This window comes from Mercenaria mercenaria, chromosome 17 (genome assembly GCF_021730395.1).
Source record: "Mercenaria mercenaria strain notata chromosome 17, MADL_Memer_1, whole genome shotgun sequence".
Taxonomy (NCBI): Eukaryota; Metazoa; Mollusca; class Bivalvia; order Venerida; family Veneridae; genus Mercenaria; species Mercenaria mercenaria.
Window position 1 is genome coordinate 62,092,300 of NC_069377.1, and position 17,134 is coordinate 62,109,433.

General features: G+C 34.2%; 1 protein-coding gene across 1 annotated transcript in view; it reads left to right on the top strand.

Annotated features, from left to right (window-relative positions):
• Window positions 1-16,221, top strand: part of LOC123536124 (di-N-acetylchitobiase-like) — a 46,944-nt gene extending 30,723 nt beyond the window's left edge. The window contains exons 5-11 of the mRNA XM_045318955.2: window positions 205-376; window positions 841-950; window positions 3,372-3,551; window positions 8,319-8,418; window positions 9,427-9,573; window positions 10,597-12,602; window positions 14,099-16,221. Of these exons, the coding sequence (XP_045174890.2) occupies window positions 205-376; window positions 841-950; window positions 3,372-3,551; window positions 8,319-8,418; window positions 9,427-9,573; window positions 10,597-10,760 (873 nt within the window). The 3' untranslated portion in view covers window positions 10,761-12,602; window positions 14,099-16,221. The remainder of the gene's footprint in view (window positions 1-204; window positions 377-840; window positions 951-3,371; window positions 3,552-8,318; window positions 8,419-9,426; window positions 9,574-10,596; window positions 12,603-14,098) is intronic.
• The last annotated feature ends 913 nt before the right edge of the window (window positions 16,222-17,134 follow it).

Sequence of the window (17,134 nt, forward strand, 5' to 3'; positions counted from 1 at the left end):
GACACTGCGAACAGTACCAATTTAAGTATATCACCCAGCACTGAACACTAGTAATTAGGTACAGGTATCTGTTGCAACTTAGAATTGAACACAGGTTACTAGCTAGCACTGTGGTTCAAACTAAACAACTCTGCGCCTAAGTATAAAATGAGTTTTAGAAAGCAAACAGATAAATAAAGACAACATGTTTTCTTCTGTTTACAGGTGTTGTGTGTTATGCCATGGAAACCACCATGCTATGAGCTGAATTGTGATGTTGGCCCAGCTTTAGCAAAACAGTGTGATGGAGTAATTTTTAGTCCAGAAAGCTACAATACATATTGTTCAGAGACATGTACAGCCAAGGCAACTGTTCCTTTCAGCAAAATTACAATTGGTATGACTGATAAACTTTATTTTGAAAAATTATGATAAAGATTTCAAGTACTGGATGGGAATGGTGTCATTTCCTGTTACACCGGGGATATAATTTGGCAACTGTATAATACAGTTCATACACTGTCAGATGCCTTTCAAGAAATTGCTGTTTGCTTCGGTCAAGTGATATGTCAGGCTTTTGGATTCAGTTCTGTTATCTAACAATCCTTTTCAAGATCCTGCGTTTGGCACATATGGAAATACCTAATCACACAGAACTTACATGACACTGTCTTATGAATAGTCTGAATGTTTTGAAATTTAGCATCTATAACTTAACATTGTAATAGGCATTTTTTCTTGTGGAAAATATGTAGATTTTTTTACAAAAGGTCCAGGGGGTCTCTAGATTTCAGATCAGTTAAGTTTGAGACATTGATACTGAACTTTGCATTCAATGCTTCCAATGTTTGTTTATTGTAGGAATCACAGAATATTTGGCAGCTGGTTTCAACTCCTCACAGCTTCTCCTGGGGATACCTTGGCACGGATACAACTACACATGTAGAAATGATGATAAAGTTGATAAATGGGTAAATGTCAGTGTTTTTCTGTAGCTATACCGATGCATTGCGGTTAAGATCGTTGACTTCTAATCATTTGCCTGTGAGCGCCACATGTTCCAAATTTATAAGAAGATACTTTCTGACCAGAGAATGCCACCAAGCAAAATAGTAGTAGACACAGTTTGATCACATCTGTTCATGAGAGGTAATGAATTATGCAGCACCCCACAGATCTTCTAGTACCAGCTTAAGCGGTAACCTGTTATAAAGTAACAATGACTGAACTGCATAATTCTAAGGATCAGAAAATTAAAAACACAGATCATGCTGTTCCTAAGGCCTGGTTCTTGCTTCTGTTGAAACGAGCCAGCTGGCTTGTTGGGAATTGGTGGTTCTACTTACTGGTAGGTGCTGGCTGCTGTATCTCCAGTATACTGTATAACTAAATAGATTTGATTCAATGTTAAAATAGTTGTTCCGAAATAGCCGCATGATATGACACATGGTGCATTACTTTCGCATAAGTTTTTCATGAATTATGTTCCTTTTATACTGATTTAATGTTTTGAGACTTAAGCTATTGTCCACTATCTTCATCCACATTGGAGTTATTAAACATTCCAGTGACAGCTTCGGCTTTCTTAGATGTGCCCAGTTTCACTATCCAGCATTGAAATAGTCAAGCGTGCTGTCTCCTGTGACAGCTCTTGTTGTCAAATTGAGATCACTTTGAAAAACTAAGAAGACCTTTTAACATTTTGTATTATCTCAACAATATTTGTTTTGAATCTTGCTTTAGATACCCACATACTTTTTGGGGGGCTTTTGGGAAATGGATGTGTGTCCCTTAGGGATTGAAAATCACACTGTAATGAATAAATAGGGGAAAATAAGAGGTGTATTTAATATGTCACATTTTAGAAGAAAATTGTAATTTTAGTAGAAAATGACTTGATAAGCATATGGTCTTGGGTTTTCAGTATATACTAAGAGCTGTGGTTAGATTATGTAGAAAAACACCCTGTTAAGATTAAATAGAGAAAAACATACTCCCTGGGGACGGTGAATTTTGGCAACTAAAATGTCAGGGAAAAAACGCTGAATCAGCCTGAGGGGAGATACAGTAAACCTCGCTTATAAGGAACAGCTTGGGACCTCTAAAAATTGTTCCTTATAACCGAGGTTCCTTATATCCGTATAGTGAACTAGTTCCTTGTAACCGAGGTTTGTATAACGAACACAATTTGTATAGCGAACACTATTTGACTGACGTTTGATAAGGGCTAAGTGTTCACACTCCGGGCTGACATTGAATCTTTATGTGAGGAAGTTACTTTTCTAGTACCGTTCCTTTTCTGGAGAGATGGTAAGGTAAACTGCCTGCATGTATATGACTGAAATAGTGTTGAAACGCGGCGTTAAACATAAATCAAGCCAAAATGTTCGTCGGTAAGAATGACCGTAATTTATGTTTATTTTTTGTCGGTTATTTCTATTTTCATTTTAGAGAGCGCTACATGATGACTATAAGATATGTTGCAATTACTCCCCTTACCTTGCTTGACTGCATGTTATGTGAATAGACATCAGTACTAACATAAAACAAATGTTTTTTTATTACAAAAATGTTAAATTAGACTACCCGTTAAAATTTAGGGTGTTTATGACATACAGTGTATTACGACTAGACAACGGCGCCATACATACGGATTAAAGTGTAAATTATACCTACATTTTTGCTATTGTCCATTTTAGCACCTGCTATAATTTTTACAATTGGAAATTTGGTAAACTGGACTGTTTGCCATTGTTACTCACGTGTAATTAGCACATTTATTTAGGATAGTTTGACCGTGACCGTCACTATTGTTTACATGAAATACCCAATACATGTAGCTGTCGAACATAATCTTGAGTAAATATAAGTTAACTATCGTCTAGTATTTGGTAATTTGATGATATTATATATTTTCTTTTTATCGTATCCGTGAATTAACAAACTAAAGATCATAGAAATGAAATAATTTGTGTTTATTCATGTGCATGAAAGCGATTTCCATGTGCATGAAAGCGCGTGATTTGTGCCGACGTTACTCTGGCGTCATCAGCGATTCTCATGTTTATTTCCGGTTTTCAATAATTTTTATTCTTTATGTCTGTTCGCTATAACCGAGGGGTTTTCCATTGAACTTCGTACTTTGGGACTGGAAAAAGTGTTCCTTATAACCGAGTGTTCCTTATAACCGAGTTCCCTATAACCGAGGATTTTTACATTGAATAAAGAATGAATTAGATCGGGGAATTGAAAACTGTTCCTTATAACCGAGTGTTCCTTATATCCGAGTTCCTTATAAGTGAGGATTTTACTGTATTGCACTTTGATAAATACAGCATCAGAATGTCTGTCTGACTGCTTCCCTTACTTTATTTTATCTTTTTTACGCACAGTCTGGCCACTATGTGTGTCACTTGGGGAAGAAATTGGACAGTGCCACCAACAAGACAGTCTGCGACATAGAAGGATCTAGAGAGAAAAAACTCATCGGGTCAGTTGTAGGAAAAGTACCACAGATGGCTTTGTTAGATGCTACCTTCAGTAAACCAGATCAAACTCCATACAAAGTACAGGTAAATGTATATAACCTTTTCTTCATTACCACAAGTGTTCTTTCTGGTTAACCAGTATAGAAATACAAAACAGTCATTAAGATGTTGCAAGTTTGATCCCTGGAATAGGTTTATTTTCCCCATGATGATTTGACAGAAGTTGGAAGTCATTCAACTTACACCTCTGATTCTTGCTGTGAAATCAAATCTGTAAGAGCATTTCGAAGTACAGAATGCAACTAAGCAAAATAATAAAAATGTCAATATGATTGAGTGGCACTGATATAGAATGGACTCCATGGTCCTAACCAGAAAGAATAACAACATTGATTGCAAGCACAAGGTGATTTTTTAGCTCATCTGACTTTTTGAAAAAAAATAATGAGTTATTGTCATCACTTGATCGGTGTCGGTGTAGGCGTTGCCTGGTTAAGTTTTATGTTTAAGTCAGCTTTTCTCCTAAACTATCAAAGCTATTGCTTTGAAACTTGGAATACTTGTTCACCATCATAAGCTGACCCTGTACAGCAAGAAACATAACTCCATCCTGCTTTTTGCAAGATTTATGGCCCCTTTTGTACTTAGAAAATATCAGATTTCTTGGTTAAGTTTTATGTTTAGGTCAGCTTTTCTCCTAAACTATTAAAGCTATTGCTTTGAAACTTGCAACACTTGTTCACCATCATAAGCTGACCCTGTACAACAAGAAACATAACTCCATCCTGCTTTTTGCAAGATTTATGGCCCCTTTTGTACTTAGAAAATATCAGATTTCTTGGTTAAGTTTTATGTTTAGGTCAGCTTTTCTCCTAAACTATCAAAGCTATTGCTTTGAAACTTGGAACACTTGTTCACCATCATAAGCTGACCCTGTACAGCAAGAAACATAACTCCATCCTGCTTTTTGCAAGATTTATGGCCCCTTTTGTACTTAGAAAATATCAGATTTCTTGGTTAAGTTTTATGTTTAGGTCAGCTTTTCTCCTAAACTATTAAAGCTATTGCTTTGAAACTTGCAACACTTGTTTACCATCATAAGCTGACCCTGTACAACAAGAAACATAACTCCATCCTGCTTTTTGCAAGATTTATGGCCCCTTTTGTACTTAGAAAATATCAGATTTCTTGGTTAGGTTTTATGTTTAGGTCAGCTTTTCTCCTAAACTATTAAAGCTATTGCTTTGAAACTTGCAACACTTGTTTACCATCATAAGCTGACCCTGTACAGCAAGAAACATAACTCCATCCTGCTTTTTGCAAGATTTATGGCCCCTTTTGTACTTAGAAAATATCAGATTTCTTGGTTAAGTTTTATGTTTAGGTCAGCTTTTCTCCTAAACTATTAAAGCTATTGCTTTGAAACTTGGAACACTTGTTTACCATCATAAGCTGACCCTGTACAGCAAGAAACATAACTCCATCCTGCTTTTTGCAAGATTTATGGCCCCTTTTGTACTTAGAAAATATCAGATTTCTTGGTTAGGTTTTATGTTTAGGTCAGCTTTTCTCCTAAACTATTAAAGCTATTGCTTTGAAACTTGGAACACTTGTTTACCATCATAAGCTGACCCTGTACAGCAAGAAACATAACTCCATCCTGCTTTTTGCAAGATTTATGGCCCCTTTTGTACTTAGAAAATATCAGATTTCTTGGTTAAGTTTTATGTTTAGGTCAGCTTTTCTCCTAAACTATTAAGCTATTGCTTTGAAACTTGCAACACTTGTTTACCATCATAAGCTGACCCTGTACAGCAAGAAACATAACTCCATCCTGCTTTTTGCAAGATTTATGGCCCCTTTTGTACTTAGAAAATATCAGATTTCTTGGTTAAGTTTTATGTTTAGGTCAGCTTTTCTCCTAAACTATTAAAGCTATTGCTTTGAAACTTGCAACACTTGTTTACCATCATAAGCTGACCCTGTACAGCAAGAAACATAACTCCATCCTGCTTTTTGCAAGATTTATGGCCCCTTTTGTACTTAGAAAATATCAGATTTCTTGGTTAGGTTTTATGTTTAGGTCAGCTTTTCTCCTAAACTATTAAAGCTATTGCTTTGAAACTTGCAACACTTGTTTACCATCATAAGCTGACCCTGTACAGCAAGAAACATAACTCCATCCTGCTTTTTGCAAGATTTATGGCCCCTTTTGTACTTAGAAAATATCAGATTTCTTGGTTAAGTTTTATGTTTAGGTCAGCTTTTCTCCTAAACTATTAAAGCTATTGCTTTGAAACTTGGAACACTTGTTTACCATCATAAGCTGACCCTGTACAGCAAGAAACATAACTCCATCCTGCTTTTTGCAAGATTTATGGCCCCTTTTGTACTTAGAAAATATCAGATTTCTTGGTTAGGTTTTATGTTTAGGTCAGCTTTTCTCCTAAACTATTAAAGCTATTGCTTTGAAACTTGGAACACTTGTTTACCATCATAAGCTGACCCTGTACAGCAAGAAACATAACTCCATCCTGCTTTTTGCAAGATTTATGGCCCCTTTTGTACTTAGAAAATATCAGATTTCTTGGTTAAGTTTTATGTTTAGGTCAGCTTTTCTCCTAAACTATTAAAGCTATTGCTTTGAAACTTGGAACACTTGTTTACCATCATAAGCTGACCCTGTACAGCAAGAAACATAACTTCATCATGCTTTTTGCAAGATTTATGGCCCCTTTTGTACTTAGAAAATATCAGATTTCTTGGTTAAGTTTTATGTTTAGGTCAGCTTTTCTCCTAAACTATCAAAGCTATTGCTTTGAAACTTGGAACACTTGTTCACCATCATAAGCTGACCCTGTACAGCAAGAAACATAACTCCATCCTGCTTTTTGCAAGATTTATGGCCCCTTTTGTACTTAGAAAATATCAGATTTCTTGGTTAAGTTTTATGTTTAGGTCAGCTTTTCTCCTAAACTATCAAAGCTATTGCTTTGAAACTTGGAACACTTGTTCACCATGATAAGCTGACCCTGTACAGCAAGAAACATAACTCCATCCTGCTTTTTGCAAGATTTATGGCCCCTTTTGTACTTAGAAAATATCAGATTTCTTGGTTAAGTTTTATGTTTAGGTCAGCTTTTCTCCTAAACTATCAAAGCTATTGCTTTGAAACTTGGAACACTTGTTCACCATCATAAGCTGACCCTGTACAGCAAGAAACATAACTCCATCCTGCTTTTTGCAAGATTTATGGCCCCTTTTGTACTCAGAAAATATCAGATTTCTTGGTTAAGTTTTATGTTTAGGTCAGCTTTTCTCCTAAACTATCAAAGCTATTGCTTTGAAACTTGCAACACTTGTTTACCATCATAAGCTGACCCTGTACATCAAGAAACATAACTTCATCATGCTTTTTTGCAAGAATTATTGCCCCTTTTGGACTTAGAAAATCAGTTTTCTTGGTTAAGTTTTATGTTTAGGTCAGCTTTTCCCCTAAACTATCAAAGCTATTGCTTTAAAACTTGCAACACTTCTTCACCATCATAAGCTGACCATGTACAGCAAGAAACATAACTCATTCATGCTTTTTGCAAGATTTATGACCCCTTTTGGACGTAGAAAATATCAGATTTCTTGGTTAAGTTTTATGTTAAGGTCAACTTTTTCTCTTAAACTATCAAAGCTATTGCTTTGAAAATTGCAACACTTGTTCACCATCATATGTTGACCCTGTACAGGAAGAAACATAACTTCATCCTGCTTTTTGCAATAATTATTGCCCCTTTTGGACTTAGAAAATCAGTTTTCTTGGTTGAGTATTATGTTTAAGTCAGCTTTTCTCCTAAACTATCAAAGCTATTGCTTTAAAACTTGCAACAGTTTTTCACCATCATAAGCGGACGCTGTACATCAAGAAACATAACTCTATCCTGCTTTTTGCAAGAATGATGGCCCTTTTTAGACTTAGAAAATCATGGGTAGGACAATATTTCTATTATACAAAAAAAAATCAGATGAGCATCAGCACCTGCTAGGCGGTGCTCTTGTTTATTGTTGTCACACAACATTAAGACACTGCTGTTGTGAAGATTAACCCAGAATAGTATTGGTATACAGAAACACTCGCTAGTTTATCCAACTACTGTTACATCTTGTAATAATTGAATACCGTCATTAATTGCTAGATTATTATCTCCACCCTTTTGTCCCAAGTTTTTCATGTCACCCCAACTATTTTTTACTGGAAATTAATAGTAATTGTAGATGACTGTTTTTAGCTTGAAAGTTTTTGTCTTAGTTCAACAACTTATTTTCAGTGATTTATTATCCATTAGTTTAATTCATATAGCCTCCATTGTATCATTTTGTATTCTAACTTTAGCCCATAATGCATTTTAATTAATGGGCATTTTATGGGTTTTTTTTGTTTTTTTTTTCATATAGGATACCTCCAGTTATCAGAAGTAACAATTAAAATCCTCATACCCTTTCTTCTGACGCCGTTTTAAATAAAAACTTATTTGATAATCTTGCAATTTATTTACAAAGTCCAAAATAAAAGACTTTTTTAACCCTTATCATGCTGGACACAATTGATTCTGCCTTTGCAACCAATGTAAATCATGATCAGCCTGTACATCTGTGCAGTCTGGTCATAATCTGCACTGTTTGCCATTCAGTCAGTATCTTTTAGGTAAGCACTCCTTTTAACTGTTAATGGTACTGTCCAAAATGAAAGATGGATAAGTTCATTATTGAAATTTAGCAGGGTAAGGGTTAATTTGTATTTAGCCTATGCAAAACAAAGAAGAAATGTTGAGTTAATTTTGACATGTTTATTGATTACAGAATGGGTCGGGTAATGATACTCGAAAATATATGCTCTGGTTTGAGGATATTGGAAGCTTGCTGGCAAAATACGACGCAGTGCAAAAGTATGATATTAAAGGTATGTTGTGTTTTAGGTATATTATTTAAAAGTATGACTTCTTGAGGGGCCTCCATGGCAGAGTGGTTATGGTCGATGGCTTCAAATCAGTTACAACTAACTGATGTGAGCTGGAAACCTTACTTGGGGCATAGAATTCTTCAAGTGAGACAAGCGTTCAGCTGGCATACAGAAGGTTGGTGGTTCTAACCAGGTGCCAACCCATTCAATAAACAATTTTCCTCCACCATTAGAAGCTGGAAAAGTTATGTGACTTAAATTGTGCTGGTGTTTCTCCATTCAGTAATAGAAGACCAAGTTGTTTTTACAAAAGGAGATTTTCTCAAAAAGACAAACATTGTTCTTTAATAGTCAATTAACTCTTCATACTGTGTTAAAATACAAATACACTTAAACCAAGTTTTAAATTGAACACTGGAATAAAGATAAAGGTTGTAGGTGTAGCATTAATATGTAATATCAGTGTTACCTTTAAAATGCTATAAGAATGTGGCTGTATTTGATAGTAAGCTATTGTTAAAAAGTATTTGAAAGTAAAATTTAAATAAGTCTTCTTATGTTTTTATGGCCAGTAAAACTTCTGTTTAAACAAAGAGCAGGAAACTTTCCTCCATAAACAGAAATGTAAGCATTATGTTTTATATGGCACACAAAAACAGTGTTCTAGTTAAGATTTGATATTTGTAGCATAGCTTTATGTATTTTTCATAAAATAACATTTTTTCTGAATGGAGAACTGTGCTATAAAGAAAAAAGTGCAACCAATATATTTGACTTACATCTAGTTCTATGTAAGAATCAGTACAGGAATATGTGCTTACCTAATAAATTCCATTATTTTTCCCCCTGTTTTTTTCATCCATAAGAACTTCATGTTCTAAAGATAAAATAAACAGGAATTGAATTTGGTCTTTAGGATTTACTTTCATGGATTTACACCACAGAAAAGCGAAGAAAAGTAGTTCCCCATGAATAATAATGACTTTGCAATATTTTTGTATCATTCAGGATGTGTAATCTACACTGGGGATGATTTGGCATATGACCATGTGAAGGTAAACGAGGAGTTTGATAATCATATGTGGTCTTGGATGCTACATAGCATTCTGTCAAGTGGTCAGACTTACGAGAAGGAGAGTAAAGGAAACATTGCAGGTTAGTGTGATGTTGTTATGAGAAGGAAGAGTAAAGGAAACATTGCAGGTTAGTGTGATGTTGTTATGAGAAGAGTGAGTAAAGGAAACATTGAAGGTTAGTGTGATGTTGTTATGAGAAGGAGAGTAAAGGAAACATTGCAGGTTAGTGTGATGTTGTTATGAGAAGGAGAGTAAAGGAAACATTGCAGGTTAGTGTGATGTTGTTATGAGAAGGAGAGTAAAAGGAAACATTGCAGGTTAGTGTGATGTTGTTATGAGAAGGGAGAGTAAAGGAAACATTGCAGGTTAGTGTGATGTTGTTATGAGTAGGAGAGTAAAGGAAACATTGCAGGTTAGTGTGATGTTGTTATGAGAAGGAGAGTAAAGGAGACATTGCAGGTTAGTGTGATGTTGTTATGAGAAGGAGAGTAAAAGGAAACATTGCAGGTTAGTGTGATGTTGTTATGAAGGTTGAGAAAAGGGAGCCATTGCTGGCTACTATGTTTTTGCCACATATTTACCTTGCCTACATCAACATTTTTACTTGTTTTATACATGTATTGCTATTTTATAACGAAAACTTGAAAAAAAATCTTGTCTAAAATTTAAAGGCCTATAGCTTAGATATTTGGTATGTAGCATTGTGATATAGCTCTTTTTGCTGAGCTGTTTGTAACTGCAGAATGCACATTCATGCAAAGTTTCATTACAACCTGTGCGTGAGAGAGCTTTCAAAGTCAGTTAGGTCTAAATATCACAGGTCAGACATTGATGAATATGATCCCAGTGCATGCACCCTATTGGGTTGTGGAGATGCTGATCATATGTGAGTTTTATAACTGTTTTGTGTATTGTCAATATTTTCTGGTTGAGTGATTTTGGTGGACTTTAATACAGCCCTGTTAGGGTCATTTTGTAATGTTTGCCTGGACAGCTTGCCCTACACTACTGATGGGATTTGAATGACACTTCATTGGTAGGATCAGTACAAAGCTTTACAGGTTTTTCATATTCAGCATGTTTACTATGTTTTATACTACAGGTACAGTAGCTGGAGTTGGTGTTGGTATGTTTTTACTGGGATGTTTGCTAGGTACACTCATATCATGTATAATATTCAGACGAAAGAAGGCACTCCATGCTCCGTTCAAACACGATACATTGGCAGACGAATACACAGACGACTTAGACCACAACCAGTTGTAGCAGCAGAAAACCATTTAGCATGGGATAACCATTTAGCAGAAGATTACCAGTTTTAGATTGCAAAATGTCAACTAGTCTGTCAACGAAAATTGTTTAGTCTTAGTTTAGTTTTGTTATGCTGCTATTTTTTGACTTCTTCTGCCTTAAGCAGTTGTGCAATTGTTAAAAACTTTTTAAAAAATCCTGCAGATTTTAAACATTCAACATTGTCTCAAAAACATGTGAACATATTATATTACCTGGCAGTTCTAAATTTTTAAGTCAGCATTTTAGACTCTGAGTATTGACAAATTCACTGAGGCCCTGACTTAATTTAGTTGTATTTATTTATTTGATCATTGACAAATACACTGAAACCCTAACCAACTTTAGTGATACTAATTCATTTTTTATTTGGTTTAATAAAGGTTGTGTTGTTTATAAGACGATACATTTTATGCATAGAAATTAAATCTGCACTTAAGGCAAATATTCATCATGGAGGCAAAATTAAACAAATTGGATTTTGTTGGCAACAGGATTTCTCCATTCCTACCTCCTGTTTGATTCACCAGCTTCATCACAGAGTTGTTTTTATGTGAATTGTTGCTTTATAATGTAAATTCTGATAAGGCGTAAAAAATTGTTTGTTTCCAGTATCCCGACCTACCCTAAATTTTTGGCCTGACCCAAAATGTTTTATGGCCTTGGAGAATATTTTTTTCGACTTTTTAACAAAAAGTTGAAAAACTGCACTTTTTATGCTTTTAACATGGTCAGTGATGTTAGAAATCAACTTACTGATGCTCTAAAGGCTTAACCTCCTTATTTGTATTCATTTTTTGACACAAAAATAATTTATGAAAAGTCGCGCTTAATAATAATAATAATAATAAAAAAAAATTCTGACTTACCTACCCTAATTTTTTTTAGCATGTTACCAGAAACAATTTTTTTTAGGCCTAAGAGTTAAACATCATTTTGAAGGATTCTAGGGGTGGTAGTAGGAACTGAACTGAAATTTTAAAATGTCTTTGAAAATATGAGCTTATTTTGCCCAAAACATTTTTCCCTGTGTAAGGCCAATAATTTTTTGTTTTTTATGCCCCCGAAGGGAGGCATATTAGTTTTCAACTGTCCGTTCGTTAGTTCGTTCGTCACAACGTTAACTTTTTGCATGAAGGCACTTTACTCGCGAACCACTGCACCCAGGACCTTCAAACTTCACATGCTGATAGTACTTATTGAGTACACGACCCCTACTGACTTTGGGGTCACCAGGTCAAAGGTCAAGGTCACAGGGGCCAATAACTTTTTGCATGAAGGCATTATACTCGCGAACCACTGCACCCAGGACCTTCAAACTTTACATGCTGATAGTACTTATTGAGTACATGACCCCTACTGACTTTGGGGTCACCAGGTCAAGGTCAAGAGGTCAAGGTGCTGCGGGGGCATTTGTCACCATTAGTGACAGCTCTTGTTCTTTTATTATACTGTCAGGTTTACAGTTAAATGTTGCTGTTACACTATCTAAGATATCCTGTTCCATCAACAAATAAAATAGAAAGTTTAAATCTTATAATGTCTAAAATAAGAAAATTTAGTACCAGCCTTTCAGTTTAGTGAATTGATGTATTACTTGAATAATATTTTTATTTAAAATGAAATTTAGGAAAACCCTTGTAATGGAAAATGTCAATAAATCAGTAGTATTTAATAAATAAGATTATATAAACTGTAAAAAGTTTCAGTTTTATTAAAAAGAAAAATAATCATGCTGAATATGTAGGGAAGAATACTGGTAAGTCTAGTGTTATTTAGTCTCATTATAATAAAAAATCTCTTGTTGCCTTTAAGGAGGTAGGATACCTTGTTACAAGGGTAAATTCAAATTAGTTGAACCGCAGTGATTTTTTGTATTTCGTGTAATTTAATGTTTTAACTGCTACAATCTCAGTTCCGTTTATCTCTGTCCCTTCAAGTACAATTTTTATCCAGGTTTGAAGTACATGACCCTCTTAAGGTATTTTATATAGAAAGAAGAAGGAAAATACGGATATTTAACACTTTTCAGTGTATTTTGGTTTCATTGTTATCCGTAGAAGTCTGCATAATTAATAGTTTTACTAGTATGTGCATTAGCTTTCTAATAAAAGCTTAAAATGTATATGTCGCGGGGCTCGTGTTTCCATGGTAACGCATTTTCTCTCATTTTTCAACAATTATGTATGATAACGGGTTTTTCGACGGCTTCAGTGCCATTCTGTTATTGACCAACATGGAATATTTGGGTAATATGATTAGCAAAATACCTAGAACTTTACATGGTACTATGTTTTTCTTAAAGTTTAAAGTAACCATGGCAACAGAGATGTTTAAAATAGCTTATATGTTGCTTTTTATCATAATTTCTTATAAAAAATATTATATAAAATTATCTTTCTTGTTAATGTAGCTTTAAAACATCTTATTTCTAACGTTAGTAATATTTTCGTATGAATTGCAGTTAATTTAACAAATTTCACAGCTTAAAATACTTACAGCAGTGCCCGTCGTCTGACATTTTTATTGAAAAATCGTTCTTGCTGTGCTATTATTCTCATGGATATTGTTGAATGAAAATAAAAAGCCGAAGCTGTGTTCCTTAAATAGACCAGTGTCAACGCTTTTGAATTTTACAATTAGACATACAGGTCACGGGCTTCGTTTCCATGGTAACATCAATTTAATTCAAGACACCACAATTTAATACTGAAAATTGAGCTTAGTTTTAGTATTTAAGTAACAAAATATCAACGGAAACTGGGAAATAGGTATTACAAATCAAACTGCCAATTTTTATTTGTAAATGACCGTAATAAGTTACCTTTCAGCCAACTATATTCCCAATCACATCAGTTACCATCATCCATTTTCTTACATTCCGCATAACATTTCCATATAATTACATAAAAGAAGCAAATATTGATCATTTTTCAGAGCAAAAGACTAATAAAAAGTATTTCAGCAAATAATGGCTGTTTGAAAATAGTTCAAATAAAGAAAAAGCACAGAATAACGTACTTTCAAAATAAAAGCTATTAATTTTGCGCGGTAACTGACACGTAACGTCATGACGTCAATGACGTCATTTTAAGGCAACAATGTTTTGAAGCGTTTCTGCGGCAATTCATTCATTATTTCTGCATTATTAAACCATTAAACATAAGATCGGAGGCAGGTTCAAGATTTATTTCCAGAAGAATGGATATACAAACACATTTAGTTTGTCGTAAACGTCGTCGTAAATGGTCAAGTAAGCTTCCGGTTGGACATGCGCACTTACAAATATCAAGGTAACCTACCTCCTTAAGGAGCCTCCACGGCTAAGTGGTATAGGTTGCTGACTTCAGAGCTCTTACCCTCACTGATCCTGGTTCAAGAGTTACTTGGGGTGTAGAATTTTTTATATGAGGAAGCATTCCAGCTGGCTTATGGAAGGTCTGTGGTTCTACCCAGGTGTCAGCCAGTGATGAAATAATGCCCAGAAGGCACCTTGGGTCTTCTTCACTGCAAAAACCTGAGAAGTTGTGATACGACTTATACTTGTGTTGACGTGATGTAAAACCAAACTAAATAAAGAAACTTGTTGCCCTTTTGTTTTCATGTGGGCCCCCATTTTTTTATGAAAAAGGACAAGTTTGCTTGAAAAAATACTGTTACACAATAACTACTTTAATTTCTGTGATACTAGAATTATTTTTTCATGGAATGCCAGATTTCGTTCTCTATATGAGAAACTATTATACACCTTTTCTTCTTACATGTAATTTTAATATTTTCCCCCAGAAACAAAGAATAACTCTAAGTGAAGTACAGAGTGAGTGGCTTTGAATTTAAGTGACTCCAGAAGATTGTCAGTGTTTTTTGTTTGTTTGTACGATGTTATAAAATAGCATTGTTGATGAATTAATGTATTTCTTTACAAATTTCAAGTTTTTCTTTCTATGTACCAACCAGAAAAGAGATTTTAAATTTGTTTTTACTCCAGAGCTTTGGTGTCAGTATGATATTCAAGGGTTCAGGTTATCAGTACTAAAATAAAATTGTGTTGGCTATTTCTAAAGTCTGTGTACTTTTTTTCAAAGACTGGCACACTGAACCAGTTTTAAAATGAAACATGTCTGTCTGAAATTATAGATTTGTATAAGGGTGCACAAAACTTGAAATTTAACTTTTTTGTTCTTAGAAAAAAATCACCATTGGAATCAAAGTTTTGTTTTGATGTTATTAAAGGTATGCTATGCTTGTCTTTCTGTGAAGTCTAGAAAATCCTCATAAAATATATTTAACTTTGCTAAATATAGGAATTACTGTAACTGTATATGCAGAGATGAATTCATATTGCAATGACCATTTGATAAAACAACTAGTGACCTATGCATTAATTAGTGGGTAGTCTTTTTAAATCTAAGACACTGGACTGTTTATACAGGAAGACATGTTTACTTAATGTTCACTTATAAATTATATTTTTGAGCATTTGTTTATATTTTTAAATAGGAAATGTGGGCATTAGATATCTTGAATAACTGAATTGTTAATCATTTAAACAGATAACTATCAGGCCAAGGCTTTTGACCCAAAATATAATTGTGCTATTCAAGATTAAATGCTACCAAAAAAACTCTTGATCCAAAGTGCCTTAAAACCATTGGGCAGAAGAGTGCTATTTTTTGCTAACATTTGTTGTGCATTTTTTGTGAAAAGATCTGCTTTTGGATTTGTTTTGTACTTTGATATTTTCTGTGATTTTAGATTATGTGTTGGATGTGATGAAATATATTGTCAGAACTGGGCCTATATTTATCAACATTTTTAAGTTAGGGGGCTCAGTTTGTCTAAGTTGCTATGACTCAGCTGTCTACCTTTGTGGTTTCAAGACCGCTTTGATCATTGTGTGAAAAAGCCAGCTGATATTTTTTAGGCCTTTGGCTCTGCCCATGTGTTTGGCTTTACCTAAAATAATGCTTAAAGGGGCACCCTGATTCTTCTTCCACTGTTTAGACTGAGCAGTTTTCAGAGGACTTTATGTATAGATTAAAATAACGGATAAAACAAATCAAATACAAAACTCAAGGTGCCTTAACTTATTTTGTGATATATGTATATACTGCTGAAGATGTGTAGCCCTTGTAATCATGTAAACTTCCTTTTGGCAGAGGTTCATGAATTAGTGTTCTTGTAAGTGAAATAGGAACATACTGAAAAACTATTTTAAATTGTCTTGAAATTTAGGTAATGTTGATAAATATTGGCCTAAGTTATTAAAAACATGCTCTTATGTTGTGTAGCACACATGATTATTGTATTTGTATATGTTGTAAAAGTTTTGTAGTTATTTGTGTATTTTTAACATCATTTGTCATTCTAACCATGATTTATAATAGAGATGTACAATTGTTTAATATATTTGATAATATATTTATACAGGCGGTAATATTTTCTTGTCTGGCACGTTTAACCGTACCCATGATTATCTTTCCTATGTTTTCTTTGTTGATCAACAATTGTTTGAGATATATGAGAAAACAGTTACAGTTGAAACAGTATCCAAGTGACCAAACATTTTATTTTGAAATATCCGTGATTTGACTGACAAATACTGTAGCTTGGTGCAGGTGAATTTCACTTTAGATATTGGCATAACTTCATGTACTTGTAAAAACATGACATTCAAGGTGATGTAAACAGGCAGACCATTCCAATTATTTAGAATAGGATTGTTTTCTTCATTTAATTGTAAATAAACTTAATGTATCTATTGATACACTTATAAACTAGGTAAAACAGGTTAACCTTTAGCCTGCTAAAATTTTTACAATGGACTGGTCCATCATTTAATTTTTGCAATACCATTTATTATTCGAAGGGATGTTCACTGAAAATTTACTGACTGAATAGCGAACAGTGCAGACCATGATCAGCCTGCACAGATATGCAGATTGAATTTGGTCTGCACTGGTCACAAAGACAAAATCACTTACCCCCAGCAGGCTAAAGGTTAAAAGACTTTAACTACTACAAAATACTTACAGCAGATAAAATACTATGAGAATTTCCAAGCTGCACATAGTCATTTAGTACATGTCTTAAGAGTTTTTGCATATGAAAAAACAAATTACAGCAGATCTATATGCAACAATCAAGTCATGCAGATATAACTAACTTCATCACCTCTTTAATAAGATGACAGTTTGTTATAACTTCACATGCTTAGAGGTAAATAAATATGTTTTCACTCAAAATTTGTCTCGACCCAACCATACTGAAATGTGTCTGATTTGGAGTCAAATTACATATATTCAGAAGGAATTCTAACTCTAATCGAAGAATACCGATAGGTAGAGTTT